The sequence below is a fragment of the Nerophis ophidion genome, linkage group LG27, assembly GCF_033978795.1.
Source record: "Nerophis ophidion isolate RoL-2023_Sa linkage group LG27, RoL_Noph_v1.0, whole genome shotgun sequence".
Lineage (NCBI taxonomy): Eukaryota > Metazoa > Chordata > Actinopteri > Syngnathiformes > Syngnathidae > Nerophis > Nerophis ophidion.
Window position 1 is genome coordinate 6,325,429 of NC_084637.1, and position 17,667 is coordinate 6,343,095.

The window sequence follows — 17,667 nt, forward strand, 5'->3', positions numbered from 1 at the left end:
TGAGGGGGAACAAAACAAGTGAAACTTGTAGTGATTTACATTACAAAGTATAACACATACCAAGCCTTTGAATATAAGACAAACTAATACAATGGGGAGTCAACACACTTACAAAGCACTTATAAATGAGCACGAAGAAACTTGTTTTTAGGCTCCAGAGCACAAAACCAATAAATACAGGGAAACAAATAGAGGCTGGCCAACAGACAGTGAAGGTGTCATCACGCCAGCTTCCTCTCGCCTCCGAGCGTGCAGCCTGGACGTGATAGCAGCTCATGAAAAACTACATTATGTCCGCTTGCTGTTGCCTCGGGCTGGAATTACGGAGGAAGTTGTTACAGTTTGCTTATAGAGAACATTTTCAACTGTCAGGCCTGGCATTCGATTATACAGTTTGGTAATCTATGGCTGCGCACCCTGCCTCGTACAAACCCCGTTTCCATATGAGTTGGGAAATGGTGTTAGATGTAAATATAAATGGAAAACAATGATTTGAAAATCATTTTCAACCCATATTCATTTGAATATGCTACAAAGACAACATATTTGATGTTCAAACTGATAAACATTTTTTTTTTTGTGCAAATAATCATCAACTTTAGAATTTGATGCCAGCAACACGTGACAAAGAAGTTGGGAAAGGTGGCAATAAATACTGATAAAGTCGAGGAATGCTCATCAAACACTTATTTGGAACATACCACAGGTGTGCAGGCTGATTGGGAACAGGTGGGTGCCATGATTGGATATAAAAAAAGCTTCCCAAAAAATGCTCCGTCTTTCACAAGAAAGGATGGGGCGAGGTACACCTCTTTGTCCACAACTGCGTGAGCAAATAGTCAAACAGTTTAAGAACAACGTTTCTCAAAGTGCAATTGCAAGAAATTTAGGGATTTCAACATCTACGCTCCATAATATCGTCAAAAGGTTCAAGGAATCTGGAGAAATCACTCCAAGTAAGCAGCATTGCCGGAAACCAACATTGAATGAAAGTGACCACCAATCCCTGTATCAAAAACCAACATCAATCTCTGCAGGATATCACCACATGGGCTCAGGAACACCTTAGAAAACCACTGTCACTAAATACAGTTTGTCGTTACATCTGTAAGTGCAAGTTAGAGCTCTACAATGCAAAGCGAAAGCCATTTATCAACAACATCCAGAAATGCCGCCGGCTTCTCTGGGCCCGAGATCATCAAAGATGGACTGATGCAAAGTGGAAAAGTGTTCTGTGGTCTGACGAGTTCACATTTCAAATTGTTTTTGGAAATATTCAACATCGTGTCATCCGGACCAAAGGGAAAGCGAACCATCCAGACGCAAAGTTCAAAAGCCAGCATCTGTGATGGTATGGGGGTGCATTAGTGCCCAAGGCATGGGTAACTTTCCCATCTGTGAAGGCACCATTAATGCTGAAAGGTACATACAGGATTTGGAACAACATATGCTGCCATCTAAGCGCCGTCTTTTTCATGGACGCCCCTGCTTATTTCAGCAAGACAATGCCAAGCCACATTCAGTATGTGTTACAACAGAGTGGCTTCGTAAAAAAAAGAGTGCGGGTACTTTCCTGGCCCGCCCGCAGTCCAGACCTGTCTCCCATAGAAAATGTGTGGCGCATTATGAAGCGTAAAATACAACAGTGGAGACCCCGGACTGTTGAACGACTGAAGCTCTACATAAAACAAGAATGGGAAAGAATTCCACTTTCAAAGCTTCAACAATTAGTTCCCAAACGTTTATTGAGTGTTGTTAAAAGAAAAGATGATGTAACACAGTGGTGAACATGCCCTTTCCCAACTACTTTGGCAGGTGTTGCAGCCATGAAATTCAAAGTTAATTATTATTTGCAAAAAAAATAAAGTGTATGAGTTTGAACATCAAATATGTTGTCTTGTAGTGCATTCAATTGAATATGGGTTGAAAAGGATTCGCAAATCATTGTATTCCGTTTATTATTTTAATTTAAAACAATTTCCCAACTCATATGAAAACAGGCTTATTTATTCAGCATTTTTACACTGAAGTGAGTGTTCCCGAGTGAGTCAACCGACAAGCTGGCTGTCCCTCCCTGCATGTTTACATCGAATCCATCTCGCGGGTTCTGCATGTGCTCGCGGATATCAGATGGAGAGTGTGCACAAAACAGGACTGTTTTTTTTGTTGTTGTTGTTGCACGGGGCGACCAGGTCCCGTTATACTAAGCAGATGCCATGTTCTCAACATGACGCCAGGACCTGGGCCACACCGCCTCGTTCCGTCTGTTCCCGCCTGGTTCACTTAACCACGTCCATTTGTTGCTGTGGTTCATACTGTATGCCAGGTGCGATTCCCACCTAGGCCTTCGGCGATGTCCGACTTCAAAGATCACCTCTCATCAGAGGTGGGTAGAGTAGCCAGAAATTGTACTCAAGTAAGAGTACTGTTACTTTAGAGGTTTATTACTCAAGTAAAAGTAAGGAGTAGTCACCCAAATATTTACTTGAGTAAAAGTAAAAAGTATGTTGTGAAAAAACTACTCAAGTAATGATTAACTGATGAGTAACCTCTTCCTTTAATAATTACGGCAACAAGTAATGCACAAAAACCTAAAAATATCAATGAGCAAATTCATAGCCAGGAATATCTCTTAAGCAACTAAAACAATAATATATATTAAATAATAATACATTAAAATAAAAAAAATGAAGGCAAATTGAGCCACAATAACTTAACAGCACCATAGGCTCAGTAGGCATTGATTGATTGATTGATTGATTGATTGATTGATTGAAACTTGTATTAGTAGATTGCACAGTACAGTACATATTCCCTACAATTGACCACTAAATGGTAACACCCCAATACGTTTTTCAACGTTAATCAATTACTTAATAAATGACCAAGTCGAGGTGATCTACCTTATATATACATACACACACATATCATATATATATATATACATATATATATACAGTATATAATTTGTAGTTTTTTATTTTGCCGTTTTTGTTGACATGTTAAAGGTGTTTTAATGAATATACATGCATGTTTAACATATAGATTCCTATCTTTCATGAAGACAAGAATATAAGTTGGTGTATTACCTGATTCTGATGACTTGCATTGATTGGAATCAGACAGTCTAGTGCTGATAATGTCCACGTTTTCAAATGGAGGAGAAAAAAAGTTCCTCTTTTCTGTCTAATACCACATGAAAGTCGTTGGTTTTTGGCATCTAATTTGTCCAGCTTCCATATTCGTTTTTATACACTTTACAAGAAATACATTGGCGGCAAACTCCGTAGCTTGCTAGTTTGTTTGCGCTGGCTTTCGGAGACTCTTATTTTGTTAGCGCAGGCGCGATGGAGCGGCGCTTTTATTGTGAAGACAGGAACTGTGCGATCAGTCTTTAGGCTTTTGACGGGAAGTACGGTTGAAATAAAAAGTGTCTTTTTTCCTTTACACTTTTGATTGATTGATTGAAACTTTTATTAGTAGATTGCACAGTACAGTACATATTCTGCACAATTGACCACTAAATGGTAACACCCCAATAAGTTTTTCAATGTTAATCAATTACTTAATAAATGACCAAGTCGAGGTGATCTACCTCATATATACATACACACACACACACATATATATATATATATACAGTATGTAATTTGTAATTTTTTATTTTGCCATTTTTGTTGACATGTTAAAGGTGTTTTAATGAATAAACATGCATGTTTAACATATAGATTCCTATCTTTCATGAAGACAAGAATATAAGTTGGTGTATTACCTGATTCTGATGACTTGCATTGATTGGAATCAAACAGTCTAGTGCTGATAATGTCCACGTTTTCAAATGGAGGAGAAAAAAAGTTCCTCTTTTCTGTCTAATACCACATGAAAGTCGTTGGTTTTTGGCATCTTATTTGTCCAGCTTCCATATTCGTTTTATACACTTTACAAGAAATACATTGGCGGCAAACTCCGTAGTTTGCTGGCTTTCGGAGACTCTTATTTTGTTAGCGCAGGCGCGATGGAGCGCCGCTTTTATTGTGAAGATAGGAACTGTGCGATCAGTCTTTAGGCTTTTGACGGGAAGTACGGTTGAAATAAAAAGTGTCTTTTTTCCTTTACACTTTTGATGGATTGATTGAAACTTGTATTAGTAGATTGCACAGTACAGTACATATTCTGCACAATTGATCACTAAATGGTAACACCCCAATAAGTTTTTCAACTTATTTAGGTCGGATTCGACGTGTGACGGTCATGTGACCGCCTGGTTTTGTTTGATTGGTCCAACGTCACCAGTGACTGCATTTGATTGGTGAAACGCAGGCATGCGTAGTTCCTACTTTGAATGCGTGTCTGAAAAACCAAAACAAACAAAACGTGCATTAACAGATCGATAAAAAAAAAAGTAGCGAGTAACGAGCTGATTGTAGATAAATGGAGCGGAGTAAAAGTAGCGTTTCTTCTTAATAAATATACTCAAGTAAAAGTAAAAGTATGTTGCATAAAAAACTACTCATAGAACTACAATTTATCACAAAAGTTACTCAAGTAGATGTAACGCAGTAAATGTAGCGCGTTACTGAGTTCAAACCCTGGCTGAGTCATACCAAAGACTATAAAAATGGGACCATTACCTTCCTGCTTGGCACTCAGCATCAAGGGTTTGAATTGGGGGGTTAAAACTCAAAAATGATTCCCGAGCGTGGCCACCGCTGCTGCCCACTGCTCCCCTCATCTACCAGGGGGTGATCAAGGGTGATGGGTCAAATGCAGAGAGCAATTTCACCATAATAATTGGAACTTTGACTTTTAACTTTATAACAAGGGTGTCCATTCAGGGGCCGCATACAGACAATGTCATGCTTTTGTCACTTCCCGATTTACAGCTCTTTTTTTTCCAAAGTATATCTATTTTACATTTTTTTAAACAACAGGTTCGCAACTGTATATACCAGGGGTCAGCAACCTTTAGTATACAAAGAACCATTGGAGCTCATTTCCCCCCAAATAAAACTCACCTAGAGCCAGGAACTCGGTTCGATTCCTAAAATGACGATACCACCACTTTTATTTCCCATACACTTATGCTCTAGAGCAGGGGTGCCCATTACGTCGATCGCGAGCTACCAGTCGACCGCGGGGGGTGTGTCAGTCGATCTCCAGCCAGGCTTTAAAAAAAAATAGACCTAAAAATTAGTGATCCTCAATCTTCACCAAGACGTCACTTAAATGACATTCACGGTACCGGAGGGTCTTGTGAGATGACGCTGGCTGCTGCAAGATCATTATTATGAAAATATGACCGAGAGGAAGGCGAGAAACACTTTTTATTTCAACAGACTCTCGCGCCGTACCTTCCGTCAAAACTCTAAAGGCCGACTGCACATTTCCTATCTTCACAATAAAAGCCCTGCTTCATGCTGCCTGCGCTAACTAAATACAGAGTCTCGGAAAACTGCCGTGCACAAGCGATCCCTCAGAAAGCTGGCGTGCACATCACTTGTGCACGCCAGCTTTCCGAGACTCTTATTTTGTTAGCGCAGGCAGCATGAAGCAGGGCTTTTATTGTGAAGATAGGAAATGTGCAGTCGGCCTTTAGAGTTTTGACGGAAGGGACGGCGCGAAAGTCTGTTGAAATAAAAAGTGTTTCTCGCCTTCCTCTCTGTCATTTTTTTATAATAATGAACTGGCAGCAGCCAGCGTCATCTCACAAGACCCTCGGGTGCCGTGAATGTCAATCAAGCAAGCTACGGAATTTGCCGCCAATGTTTTTCTTGTAAAGTGTATGGAAGCTGGATGAATTAGATGCCAAAAACCAACCACTTTCATGTGGTATTGTACAGAAAGGACAACTTTTTTTCTCCTCCATTTGAAAATGTGGGCGTTATCATCATTACTGTCTGATTCCAATCAATGCAAGTCATCAGAATCAGGTAATACACCAACTTATATTCTTGTCTTCGTGAAAGAAAGACATCTATATGTGTTACACATGCTTGTATTATCATTAAACACATTTAACTTGTTTACAAAAATGTCTCTTTCATAAATAAATAAATATAAATGATATATATAAATGAGGTAGAGCCCCTCGAGTTGGTCAATTGAAAAGTAGCTCGCCTGCAGAAAAAGTGTGGGCACCCCTGCTCTAGGACTTATGAAATCAAACACTTTTTTGATTTATTTCTGGGTAAAACTAATAAGCAAATCATCAAATTATATTGAACATTAGAAACAACATACACTGTTTCTTCCCTTATTAATGAATACAAAAATAAAAATAAACTCATTCCAATATTCTGAAGGCGTACTACTAGTGCTTATTCATTTGACAAAAATCTGAAAACAACCACCGAGTCATCAATAAAAACAGCAAATGAATAAAAATGGAAGTAAATAAAATGTTTCTCTTTTTTGATCCGTCCATTACTAGGGGTTGACCGCTAAAGTCCCAGAACTCTCCAAAGTAACAACTGTGAAATTCAAATGAACTAACTAAATAAAATGAAAATTAATAGATCAAGTAACCATTATTTGTTGACATTCGGTTTCAAAGCCAAAGGGAGCCAAGGCGGAGGCATGAAAGAGCCGCTGCTTGCAGACCCCTGGTACATACCAATATCCTCAACTAGTCAACAACAAGTACACTTTAAATATATTAACAACTTTTAATACCTGTATATTTACCATTTGTTGTCAGTGGCGGGCCGTGCGTTTCCCACCTAGGCCTTCAGTGATGTCCGACTTCAATGATTACCTCTCAAAATACCATCATTTATGTCACCACGTGACCATTTCTGGAGAAATACTACACGGGAACACATTTACGCCCTACTGGGCATTAAATCACATGTAGTGCTTCAATAAACTGTTTATAACAAGGGTGTTCAATTAGGGGCCGCATACAGAAAATGTCATACTTTTGTCTCTTCCTGATTTACAGCTCGTTTTTTTTCCAAAATATATATATTTTAAAAAATGTTAAACAGGTTTGCAAAAGTCTATACCAATAACCTCATATAGTCAACAAAAATGTCACTTTAAATATATTAACAACTGTTGTCCGTGCGTTTCCCACCTAGGCCTTCAGTGATGTCCGACTTCAAAGATGACTTCTTAAAGGGGAACATTATCACAATTTCAAAAGGGTTGAAAACAATAAAAATCAGTTCCCCGTGGCTTGTTGTATTTTTCTAAGTTTTTTTCAAAATTTTACCGGTCTCGGAATATCCCTAAATAAAGCTTTAAAGTGCCTTATTTTCGCTCTCTGCGAAGACACTGGCCATTTCCCTGTGACGTCATACAGTGCTGCCAATGTAAACAAACAATGCGAATACCACAGCAAGATATAGCGACATTAACTCGGATTCAAACTCGGATTTCAGCGATTTAAGCGATTCGACAGATTACGCATGTATTGAAACGGATGGTTGGAGTATGAAAATATTGAAGAAGAAACTGAAGCTATTGAGCAAATAGCTATTGACGCTATTCATAGCCATAGCATGGCCGAATAGCTGCGTTAGCATCGCCGGTAAAATGTGCGGACCAAACGATCAGGACTTTCGCATCTTTTGACACTGGAGCAACTTAAATCTGTCGATTGGTAAGTGTTTGTTTCGCATTAAATGTGGGTGGAAGGAAACGTAATATAGTTGCAAATGCATCTGCAGGTTATCCATACATCTCTGTACCATGTCTGCTTTAGCACCCCGGGTAAATAGCATGTTAGCATCGATTAGCGTAGCATGTTAGCATCGATTAGCTGGCAGTCAACATCAACAAAACTTACCTTTGTGATTTCGTTGACTATCGTTGCAAATGCATCTGCAGGTTATCCATACATCTCTGTGCCATGTCTGTCATCGCCGGTCAAATGTGGAGACACTCCGGCACATTCAATGGGGGTCTGGCGGCAGACACTTTGGCATCTTCGGGCCAGTGGTGCAACTTGAATCCCTCCCTGTTAGTGTTGTTACACCCTCCGACCACACACCGTCGAGGCATGATGTCTCCAAGGTTCCAAAAAATAGTCAAAAAAACGGAAAATAACAGAGCTGAGACCCGGTGTTTGTAATGTGTTGAAAATGAAAATGGTGGGTGTGTTACCTCGGCGACGTCACATTCTGACATCATCGCCTCCAGCGCGATAAACAGAAAGGCGTTTAATTCGCCAAAATTCACCCATTTAGAGTTCGGAAATCGGTTAAAAAAAGAGATGGTCTTTTATATTGACGCTTACATAGGTCTGGTGATAACGTTCTCCTTTAAAATACCATCATTGATGTCACCACGTGATAATTGCTGGAGAAATACTATACAGAAAAACATTTACTGGTCATTTTATCACATCAACAGTGTACAAAACAAGTTATTTTATGGCCCATTTAAAAGAAAACAAAACGCATCAGCAATTAAAACATATCTTATGTGGAACTGTGAAAATTAAAATTGCAAAAAAACAATAAAAGTGAACAAATAAAATGTTTGCTCTCACAATTAGACGCCATACACACCAGTGGTAGCCCTCGTCGTCGGCGTATTCGAGTGGAAATGGCGAGCATTTCATCACCGAAAGCTGAGCTAGCTTCCGGGTTTGGCCGACATCCTCTCACAAGATGTAGTTTCCCTTTAAATATCCTTCTTGAAAATGGCCTTGCAAATATATATCTGCCACCTAATCAACGTTTTGTTCTACTTCTTTGCACACTTCCCTGCTAAATTGAAACTTGTGATTGGACACTCACTTTGGAACGACCAGTGAGTATCCAATCACAGTCTCGTTAACATCAGGCTACCTAATTAGGCTACTGTCAACAACTTGTGATCTGATTGTCAATCACAACTGTCCATCAACTCTATGTGTTCTCAAATTCATCCGCTAACGGTCCCGATGAGTATCCAATCACAGGATGCGTAAATGTCACGTTCAACATTAGGCCATTACTGACAATAACTCATGATCTGATTGGCTATCGCAATGGTCTATCAACTGTATGTCCCCGTTCACTTACAGTGCACGTACGCCCGCATTGTTTATTCTGAAGTCCCTGGGCAGATTTGGTACAGCATGGCAACATATTCTACCTGAATTCTGATTGTATAAATTAAACAAAAAATGATTTTATCTTTAATTTTGATCATGAGTTCTAGTTAGGCCAGCAGAGAAGACCTTACTGGCCCTGACTGCACACAACTGATATAAACCCTGGCCAATTTCTCCAGTGTCTCCTCAAGTTGTGCCGGTTTATAATCCAGGATCGCGAATATATGCATGAATTCTTTGGATTTTAACATGGTCCAAATGTTTTTTCTCTCTCCTTTGCACCGACGGCGGAAACTTCTGCAGACGCCTTGTACTCTCGCCAGCCCTTCCGTTGTGTGTGAAGCCCTAGTTCCTCATCCTGTGTGTTGACCCCCAGCTTCCCCAGATGTCACACTCCTTTCCTTGTCCCTTCAGGCTCCGGGTGTCAGATGAGAACGCTCGACAGCGGGATCGGCACCTTTCCTCTCCCTGACTCTGTCACTCGGGCTAGCGGTCGGCATTTCCCCAAATCCGAGTCTAGCCCGAATGGGGTGACTGCCGAGTTCCGAGCGGGGCCGGCCTCCCATCCAACAGACTCCTCACAATCCAGTGTCAAAGTGCCTTCCCCTCCCAACACCCACCTGCATGCTCGTTCCAGCTTGGGTCACTCCCTGTCCGACCCGTCCGTTACCCACAGCGTCGACGCCTTGGACGCCCAGACTCGTTTGCCCCAGCTGGCTCGTAAGTGACCTCTTCCATTGATATACTGAATCAAAAATCCACACCTCAACTTAGTTTCAGAGCCTTCAAGTACCAGTAGAGTGTAAAAACAAGTCTTCATATGTTTCTTTGTCCTTGACAGTTGGCAATGTTTAAGTTTTTCCTCTGTGTTTGTCTTTGTTTCCTGTCAGCGCTCTGTTTGTCTCCCTGAGTGCTGTGTCTCCCCAGCTGTGGCTGATTGGCACCTGGCCACACCTGGTGTCAATCAGCCAGGAACTATTTAAAGCTGCCTTCCCCTCCAGTCAGTGCTGGATTATTGTCACCACTACCTGTCAATGTTATTAATACTTTTCGTTGTAGCTGTGTCTACTTCTGTTCACTCTGCTCATGTCATAGTTCCTTCGTGTCACAGTAAGTGTTTTTGTTTCTAGTCCACAGTTAGCCTTTGTGCTAGTTTTTGTTCATAGCCAAGTTTGTTCCCCGCCTTGTACTCGCCTTTTGTTCGTACCCTTTTGTTTGTTCTTGTTTTAGTGGTAAATTAAATCATGTTTACCTGCACAAAGCCTGCCGCCTTCTCCGCATCTTGGGGTTCATCAACAACATCACCTGACACTTTGTGTTTCATCGTATCCATTAATCCGTATCTAACTGTATGTACAATTCGCAAAGTATCTTAGGACTTCGTTTAGACATCACAAAATGCCACAAATTCAGTCAGATATTTTGAATATTCCATTGTGAAGGCTATACAGATTGACGTCACGGTAATAATGCTTCTGCACTCTTACCATGTTATTAGAGCAGTCATACTGGAAATATGCAAGCAATTGGAAAGTGCTGTGGTGTTAGTCATTCACAATATTTATGTGAGACAAGAACACAAATGCTTGGCTTTTTTCATTGTGAAAGACTCTTGCCGTCGTCGCTCGGGTTCCACTGACCACCAAGGAAGGACATTGCTTTCGCCGGTTTGACTCTCGTTTATTTTGCAATAAAGGATTTCTTTTGCACCGTCGCCGCTCCCGCTGCTCGGTCTCCATGTCTCGCTCCTCGTCTCTCGCTCTCCGGCCCGCGCTTTGGTCGGCCACATCTCCGTCTCTCGTGTCTTGCTTCCTGTTGCTTCTGCTCTCCAGCCACTGCTGCGGACTCTCCACCTCCTTCAGCCCCAATCTCTCCTCCTTCTCCCCTTTTATACACTGTTAGGAGATACATTAATTGTGTCGATCCACGCACCTGAATTCGACGTCGTTCCCGGCACGCCCCGCCTCTTCACTCGGTTGTCATCTCTGCCTCCTCGTCGCCATCTTGGGCCGGGCTCCAGCGTGCCCTGCCGCTCCGTCGGACCGTCGGCTCTATCCAATAATGTATTCGAAATCCTAAATAAATGTCTAGCAACTGAGTCAACAGATCGAAGGTCATCCGTTGCTCTCATTATACACTCTCTAAAACATCCAGAAAGCGTTAACATAAGTCCATTTACATGTCGTGACCTGAAAATTGACTAAATACGAGTGATATTGTTATTTTAAGCGCTAAAGCAGACGGACTATTTTAACAGCGCATTGATAGCAGTGAGCTAATGCTAGCTAATACTAGTATTGTTGACAAACTGCTTCGTCTCACTCGTTTCCACTCTACTAAATAGTGGAAAGACAAGTTGCCTCTATGTTGAAGCTATTATTTATATCCGATTTATGACAATAAAAGACTTCTAAAGTTTGCAGATAAAAAGATAGGATCGAAATGGTATCCATCGCACAGAGATTCTTGAGCCATTTTGAGGAGGCCAGTCTTGTGATCGCTTGATGGCGCGCTAGGAACCAAAGATAACGTCCCTATCATCAACAATGGTATTCAAGAAGACTTTGTGAGCGACAACAACGTTTACTTTGGGAAGATTATGATCCAGGACTTTATATTTTTGAGCCCGAACACAAAGAGGATGAGCAATAATGAACATTGAAGCTGCTATCCGGATGCGGCTTCATTTTGACGCTAACATCCGCAGCTCTGCTAGGAGCTAAACATACAAACTAACCATGTTAAACCATAACAAGACAAATATTTAACGGAATATTTCCACTTTCGCTGGGATTTCGGCCAACAGTACCCTAACATAATTCCGTTTAGATGAAGATTCAATCGGAATCCTTACAAAGTTGCTGCATCATGCATTTATTTTTTTGGTCTTTTTTTTAACCTTGGGGATGTGAAAGTCGACCAGCCTGTCGCTTCACGGCCATATTTGTCTACTACCAGGTGAGACATGTATGGATGATAATCTAGAATTGACTTTTAGCAAGTTTGAGATGAAGCAGAAGCCACCGCCGTCTTATAATGTGTCTACAACAGCAGCGTAAGATAGCATTAGCTCACTGTTACCAGTGTTCCGCGGAAATGGTCCATCTGCGTCAGCGCTTATAATAACAATATCACTCATATTTGGTTAATTTTCTGGTGGCGGTCGGCGGTTTCTAGATGATTTTAGAGAGTGTATACTGTGCTCAACGTTCTATTGAGTCATTTGTTAGCTACTTATTTAAGATTTTGAAGGCATAAAAAAATCCAAGCATATGTGTTCTCGTCTTACATAAGGATTGATAATGATGGCTTTTAAATTTTCGCGTATTTCCAGTGTGGCTGATCTAATAACATGGTCAGAGTGTTACTCCTGTGAGGTAGAATCTACGGAAATTACCGAAGGTGTTCAGAGCGGGATATTCAAAATGGCTTATGGAATTTATGGCATTTTGTGACCTTTGGACGATATTTTCACATACTTTGCGGATTGTAAATACAATTGGATATATCCACTCTGCTGTGGTACTTTAAACCTTTCAATGCACATACAGAGTTACAGTCATGGTCAAAAGTTTACGTACACTTGTAAAGAACATCATGTCATGGCTGTTTTGAGTTTCCAGTATTTTCTACGACCATTATTTTTCTTAGTTTTTGTTTCAACTGACCAGAGAACTTTCCTCCAGAAGGTCTTATCTGTGTCCATGTGATGTCAGATGAAACAAAAATTGAGCTGTTTGGCCATAATACCCAGCAATATGTTTGGAGGAGAAAAGGTGAGGCCTTTAATGCCAGGAACACCACACCTATCAATCAATCAATGTTTACTTATATAGCCCTAAATCACTAGTGTCTCAAAGGGCTGCACAAACCACTACGACATCCTCGGTAGGCCCACATAAGGGCAAGGAAAACTCACACCCAGTGGGACGTCGGTGATAATGATGACTATGAGAACCTTGGAGAGGAGGAAAGCAATGGATGTCGAGCGGGTCCAACATGATACTGTGAAAGTTCAATCCATAATGGATCCAACACAGTCGCGAGAGTCCAGTCCAAAGCGGATCCGACACAGCAGCGAGAGTCCCGTTCACAGCGGAGCCAGCAGGAAACCATCCCAAGCGGAGGCGGATCAGCAGCGCAGAGATGTCCCCAGCCGATACACAGGCAAACAGTACATGGCCACCGGATCGGACCGGATCCCCTCCACAAGGGAGGGGGGGACATAGGAGAAAAAAGAAAAGAAACGGCAGATCAACTGGTCTAAAAAGGGAGTCTATTTAAAGGCTAGAGTATACAAATGAGTTTTAAGGTGAGGCTTAAATGCTTCTACTGAGGTGGCATCTCGAACTGTTACCGGGAGGGCATTCCAGAGTACTGGAGCCCGAACGGAAAACGCTCTATAGCCCGCAGACTTTTTTTGGGCTTTGGGAATCACTAATAAGCCGGAGTCCTTTGAACGCAGATTCCTTGCCGGGACATATGGTACAATACAATCGGCAAGATAGGCTGGAGCTAGACCGTGTAGTATTTTATACGTAAGTAGTAAAACCTTAAAGTCACATCTTAAGTGCACAGGAAGCCAGTGCAGGTGAGCCAGTACAGGCGTAATGTGATCAAACTTTCTTGTTCTTGTCAAAAGTCTAGCAGCCGCATTTTGTACCAACTGTAATCTTTTAATGCTAGACATGGGGAGACCCGAAAATAATACGTTACAGTAGTCAAGGCGAGCATGGTGGTGGTAGTATTATGCTCTGGGCCTGTTTTTGCTGCCAATGGAACTGGTGCTTTACAGAGAGTAAATGGGACAATGAAAGAGAAGGATTATCTCCAAATCTTTCAGGACAACCTAAAATCATTAGCCCGGAGGTTGGGTCTTGGGTGCAGTTGCGTAATCCAACAGGACAATGACCCTAAACACATGTCAAAAGTAACTAGAATTAAGGTTTTAGAATGGCCTTCCCAAAGTCCAATGCTGAAGAAACACGTCTTTGTCGGAAAACCAACAAATTTAGCTGAACTGCACCAAATTTGTCAAGAGGAGTGGTCAAAAATTCAACCAGAAGCTTGTGGATGGCTATATTGCAGTGAAACTTGCCAAGGGACATGTAATCAAATATTACATTGCTGTTTGTATACTTTTGACCCAGCAGCTTTCAGTAGACCCATAATAAATTCATAAAAGAACCAAACTTTCATGAATGTGACCAACAAGTATGTGTTCCAATCACTCTACCACATGGGTGTCAAACTCTGGTGCCCGCCGTGTAATTTCATTTGGCCCTTGAGGCAATATCAAATTCAATCAATCAATCAATGTTTATTTATATAGCCCCAAATCACAAATGTCTCAAAGGACTGCACAAATCATTACGACTACAACATCCTCGGAAGAACCCACAAAAGGGCAAGGAAAACTCACACCCAGTGGGCAGGGAGAATTCACATCCAGTGGGACGCCAGTGACAATGCTGACTATGAGAAACCTTGGAGAGGACTTCAGATGTGGGCAACCCCCCCCCTCTAGGGGACCGAAAGCAATGGATGTCGAGCGGGTCCAACATGATACTGTGAAAGTTCAATCCATAGTGGCTCCAACACAGCCGCGAGAGTTCAGTTCAAAGCGGATCCAAGACAGCAGCGAGAGTCCCGTCCACAGGAAACCATCCCAAGCGGAGGCGGGTCAGCAGCGTAGAGATGTCCCCAATCGATACAGGCGAGCGGTCCATCCTGGGTCTCGACTCTGGACAGCCAGTACTTCATCCATGGTCATCGGACCGGACCCCCTCCACAAGGGAGGGGGGGACATAGGAGAAAGAAAAGAAGCGGCAGATCAACTGGTCTAAAAAGGAGGTCTAATTAACATTAGAGCTGACTCGCCGCCGTAACGCCACATTCACCGATAATACTCATACCTACAACCCTCCCAATTTTCCCGGGAGACTTCCAAAGTTCAGTGCCCCTCCTGAATTTCTCCCGATTTCCACCCGGACAATAATATTGGGAGTGGGCCGTAAAAGCACGGCTTTTGGCGTTCTTTACATGTCGCCACGTCCGCTTTTCTTCCATAAAAACAGCGTGCCGGCCCACTCACATAATATATGCGGCTCATACACACACACAAGTGTATGCAAGGCGTACTTGGTCAACAGCCATACAGGTCACACTGAGGGTGGCAGTATAAATAAGATTAACACTGTTACAAATATGCGCCACACTGTGAACCGACAGCAAACAAGAATGACAAACACATTTCGGGAGAACATCCGCACCGTAACACAACATAAACACAACCGGACAAATATCCAGAACCCCTTGCATCATTAACTCTTCCGGGACACTACAATATACACCCCCGCTACCACCAAACCCCGCCCCAACTCATTAAAAGCGTTACTAAAACGGCCTTCTTTCATCTCCGTAATATCGCTAAAATTCGCTCCATTCTCTCCACTAAAGACGCCGAGATCATTATCCATGCGTTTGTTACGTCTCGCCTCGATTACTGTAACGTATTATTTTCGGGTCTCCCCATGTCTAGCATTAAAAGATTACAGTTGGTACAAAATGCTGCTGCTAGACTTTTGACAAGAACAAGAAAGTTTGATCACATTACGCCTGTACTGTATATACCTTTATATACATATATACATACATATATACCTGTACTGGCTCACCTGCACTGGCTTCCTGTGCACTTAAGATGTGACTTTAAGGTTTTAATACTTACGTATAAAATACTACACGGTCTAGCTCCATCCTATCTTGCTGATTGTATTGTACCATATGTCCCGGCAAGAAATCTGCGTTCAAAGGACTCCGGCTTATTAGTGATTCCCAAAGCCCAAAAAAAGTCTGCGGGCTATAGAGCGTTTTCCGTTCGGGCTCCAGTACTCTGGAATGCCCTCCCGGTAAAAGTTTGAGATGCTACCACAGTAGAAGCATTTAAGTCTCACCTTAAAACTCATTTGTATACTCTAGCCTTTAAATAGACTCCCTTTTTAGACCAGTTGATCTGCCGTTTCTTTTCTTTTTCTCCTACGTCCCCCCCTCCCTTGTGGAGGGGGACCGGTCCGATCCGGTGGCCATGTACTGCTTGCCTGTGTATCGGCTTGGGGACATCTCTGCGCTGCTGATCCGCCTCCACTTGGGATGGTTTCCTGCTGGCTCCGCTGTGAACGGGACTCTCGCTGCTGTGTTGGATCCGCTTTGGACTGGACTCTCGCGACTGTGTTGGATCCATTATGGATTGAACTTTCACAGTATCATGTCAGACCCGCTCGACATCCATTGCTTTCCTCCTCTCCAAGGTTCTCATAGTCATCATTGTCACCGACGTCCCACTGGGTGTGAGTTTTTCCTTGCCCTTATGTGGGCCTACCGAGGATGTCGTAGTGGTTTGTGCAGCCCTTTGAGACACTAGTGATTTAGGGCTAAACATTGATTGATTGATAAAATTTGTGTTTTGATTTTATTTGATATGCCATTGATATTTTTTAATTTTTATTATTTGAAACTGGATTTTGCATGTCACTATAAAGTTATATAAGCCTTACTAGGTCAATATTCAATGCAAAACTTGTTTGGGTCCCTATTAAAGGGTTAATTTGTTGTTTTAAATTTTGGCCCACTCTATATTTGAGTTTGACACCCCTGCTCTACCACAAAACTCAAAACAGCGAGGCCATTATGTTCTTCACAAGTGTATGTAAACTTTTGACCACGACTGTATTTATCGCAATTGGGCATCTTTCAAAGGATAAATGAAAGACTGGATATCTGCAATTTCAACACCCTCACAATCGCTTAGGGTTTTGCAGCTGAGATTGTATACTTGGCTTATTTGGAACATCTCCTAAAGCTCCTCCAGCCTCGCTATTTATTGGCTTCAGTTCATTGGACGTAATTGTTCCTTGATTAAGACCTCAACCTGTTTAACCTCAAACCCCACAACTCTTTGGACTTGCAGGTGCGAGCAGGACCAAGAGGCTGAGTCTGTTTGGCCCGCAGAGCGGCAGCTCGTCGTTCTCCGAACCCAAGGAGGATGAAACCGGGAAGAAGGATGACATTCTTGTTGTAAGTTAGTCACAGAATGATGTTAGGGTCTTTATTGTCATTGCACAAGTACAACGAAACTTTGTTTTCAGCACAAATCCGTTCAAGATTAGACAAACAAACAGTGTACATTGTTACAGAAAAGGAACACTGATGGGTCGCCACAAGGCACCCTGTAAAATATGGGGGGGAAATAGGTAAAACGCTGGGGAAGGATGAATAAAAAAATACTATCTAGACTGAGCTACTAAGGGGGCCCAGTCTGGAGTGGGAAAAAAACTCAATAGCAAAGCAAATATACATATTACAACGTACATCTGAAGATATCTAGCAACAGAGGGTAGGGAGTGCGGGGTCATGGTGGTAGGTCACAGCTCTCAGGTCTGACCATCCTTTCATCACTCCTATGGGATTTGCGTCGAGAGCGTTGAGTTGGGGGGTGTATGTGTGGCGTATATTTTTTTGGACGCATGTTTGCGTGTAAGCCTACAGTGTGTCTCTGTTCCGCGGCCTTGATCTTGTGGAGTCGCTAGTCCAACGTCAACAACAATAGGTGTGTGTCCATGAGA

The 17,667-nt window shown here is 42.1% G+C and overlaps 1 protein-coding gene across 8 annotated transcripts in view; it reads left to right on the plus strand.

Moving 5' to 3' along the window:
- The window catches only part of LOC133544269 (nck-associated protein 5-like), a 323,916-nt gene that overhangs the window by 292,746 nt on the left and 13,503 nt on the right, over nt 1–17,667 (plus strand). For 7 of the 8 annotated variants that reach the window (XM_061889431.1, XM_061889433.1, XM_061889432.1 and 4 more), the window contains 2 exons: nt 9,458–9,763; nt 17,013–17,119. In XM_061889431.1, coding sequence (XP_061745415.1) covers nt 9,458–9,763; nt 17,013–17,119 — 413 coding nt within the window. Of the gene's footprint in view, nt 1–9,346; nt 9,764–17,012; nt 17,120–17,667 lie in introns of those variants that run through there. The other variant, XM_061889438.1, reaches the window with a different exon arrangement.